This window comes from Seriola lalandi, unplaced genomic scaffold (assembly GCF_002814215.2).
Source record: "Seriola lalandi dorsalis isolate HSWRI2012SDOR001 ecotype SW California unplaced genomic scaffold, Sedor1 jcf7180002053985, whole genome shotgun sequence".
Lineage (NCBI taxonomy): Eukaryota > Metazoa > Chordata > Actinopteri > Carangiformes > Carangidae > Seriola > Seriola lalandi.
Window position 1 is genome coordinate 22,239 of NW_019524538.1, and position 1,962 is coordinate 24,200.

A 1,962-nucleotide genomic window follows, 5' to 3' on the forward strand; every position below is an offset into this window, starting at 1 on the left:
ACCTTGACAATAACTCAACAACAGCAATTCGACAACAATTTGAAATTAACTCAACAACAACTTGACCACAACTTGCCAACAACTCGACAACAACTTGACTCAACATTAACTTAACTCAACAACAACTCAACAACTACAGCTCGACAACAACTTGACAAATGGACAACACCTTGACAACAACTGAACAACAACTTGACAAAAACTCGACAACAACTCGACGACAACTTGACAACAAGAACTTGTCAACAACTTGACCACTCAAAATCACCTTGACAATAACTCAACAACAGCAATTCGACAACAGCAATTTGAAATGACCTCAACAACAACTCGACCACAACTTGCCAACAACTCAACAATAACACCTTGACAACAACTTGACTCAACAACTTGACAACAACTTGACAAATGGACAACAACACCTTGACAACAACTCAACAATAACACCTTGACAACAACTTGACTCAACAACTTGACAACAACTGAACAATTCGACAATAACTCGACAATAACTCAACAACAACTCAACAACACTTGACAACATCTTGACAACAATTCGACAACAACTTGACAAAAACTCAGTGTCACCTGTTTTTCTGAGCTTTTCTGAGGATAGCTAATACAACTCCTCCTCCTCCTCCTCCTCCTCCCTCCTCCTCCTCCCCAGGTTCCTCCTGCTCTGGACACTTTCAGGGACCAGGACGCTCGTCTCCGGGCGCTCAGGGCTCATCAGTCAGACTCTGTGTGCAGGAGAGGACATCAGGGTCAGGGGACATACAGTCTGGACTGACCTGAGGACAAAACAGACTGAACCTCTGTCAGAACATCTGAACACTAATGCGAATAAAAAAATAAAGAGTCATGAATCTGTGTGAAGTTCTTCTATTCACATCTGGACAAAGGGAGAAGGGAAGAGGTGGAATAGGAGGAGGTGGAGGAGGAGGGGTCCCTCAGGGCTCTAGACCAGGACCACTGCTTTTTCTATATGCAAATCATTTATATGACTGCATATGAAATGTAATGTAGAATTTATGCTGAGGACACTGTTAACTAATGTACTTCAGTATAAAGTGACTGTATATACAACGTTAAATGACACTTTTCTATTTATTTCTCTCTAGGATTTATTGATTAAAATGTGTTGTTTAAATCACAGTGAAAACTTTATTAAGCTGAACTTGCAATGATTGAATGATGTCAATGTTCCAGAGAAAAATGTCTTTCAGGCTGGAACATATTCAGTTCATGTCTTTTTCTCATGTGATGTAGGTTATGAAAGAGTTCAGCTGTTTCCTGAGAGCAGCAGAGTCAATCTGACCAATCAGCACAGAACATGTTAACTCTTCAATCATGGACGAGTGTGTGTGTATGCATGTGTGTGCATGTGTGTGCATGTGTGTGCATGTGTGTGTGTGTGTGTGTGTTCTAGTAAGAGTCCATCCTATACAATAATAATAATGAAAAAGATAACATGGTAACAGTGGTTATATGATGAGTGTTGTTATAACAATTGAATAATAAATATCTTGGGCTATATTCACATATTTACATGAACACATAAATACACAGACAGTAGAACGCAGTTAATAATAATTCAGTTATTAATAATTATAATAATTATAAGTAATACAGTCTGAGTCAACTGTGATCATCTATTAATGTATTTCTATGTTACTAAATGTAAACAACAACAATAATAACCAATAGAAACGTAACAACACAAACAAACTACAACTCAGTTAACTCAATCTCTACTACACACACACACACACACAGACAAACACACACACACACTCACACACTCACACACAGACACACACAGACACACACTCACACACACACACACACACACACTCACACACAGACACACACTCACACACAGACACACACTCACACACACACACAGACACACACTCACACACTGACAAACACACACACACAGACACACACACACACACACAC

The 1,962-nt window shown here is 39.2% G+C and overlaps 1 protein-coding gene across 1 annotated transcript in view; it reads left to right on the plus strand.

Moving 5' to 3' along the window:
- cfap77 (cilia and flagella associated protein 77) overlaps positions 1–866 on the plus strand; it is a 3,648-nt gene extending 2,782 nt beyond the window's left edge. The window contains exon 7 of the mRNA XM_023402768.2: positions 668–866. Coding sequence (XP_023258536.1) covers positions 668–790 — 123 coding nt within the window. The 3' untranslated portion in view covers positions 791–866. The remainder of the gene's footprint in view (positions 1–667) is intronic.
- Positions 867–1,962: the final 1,096 nt, after the last annotated feature.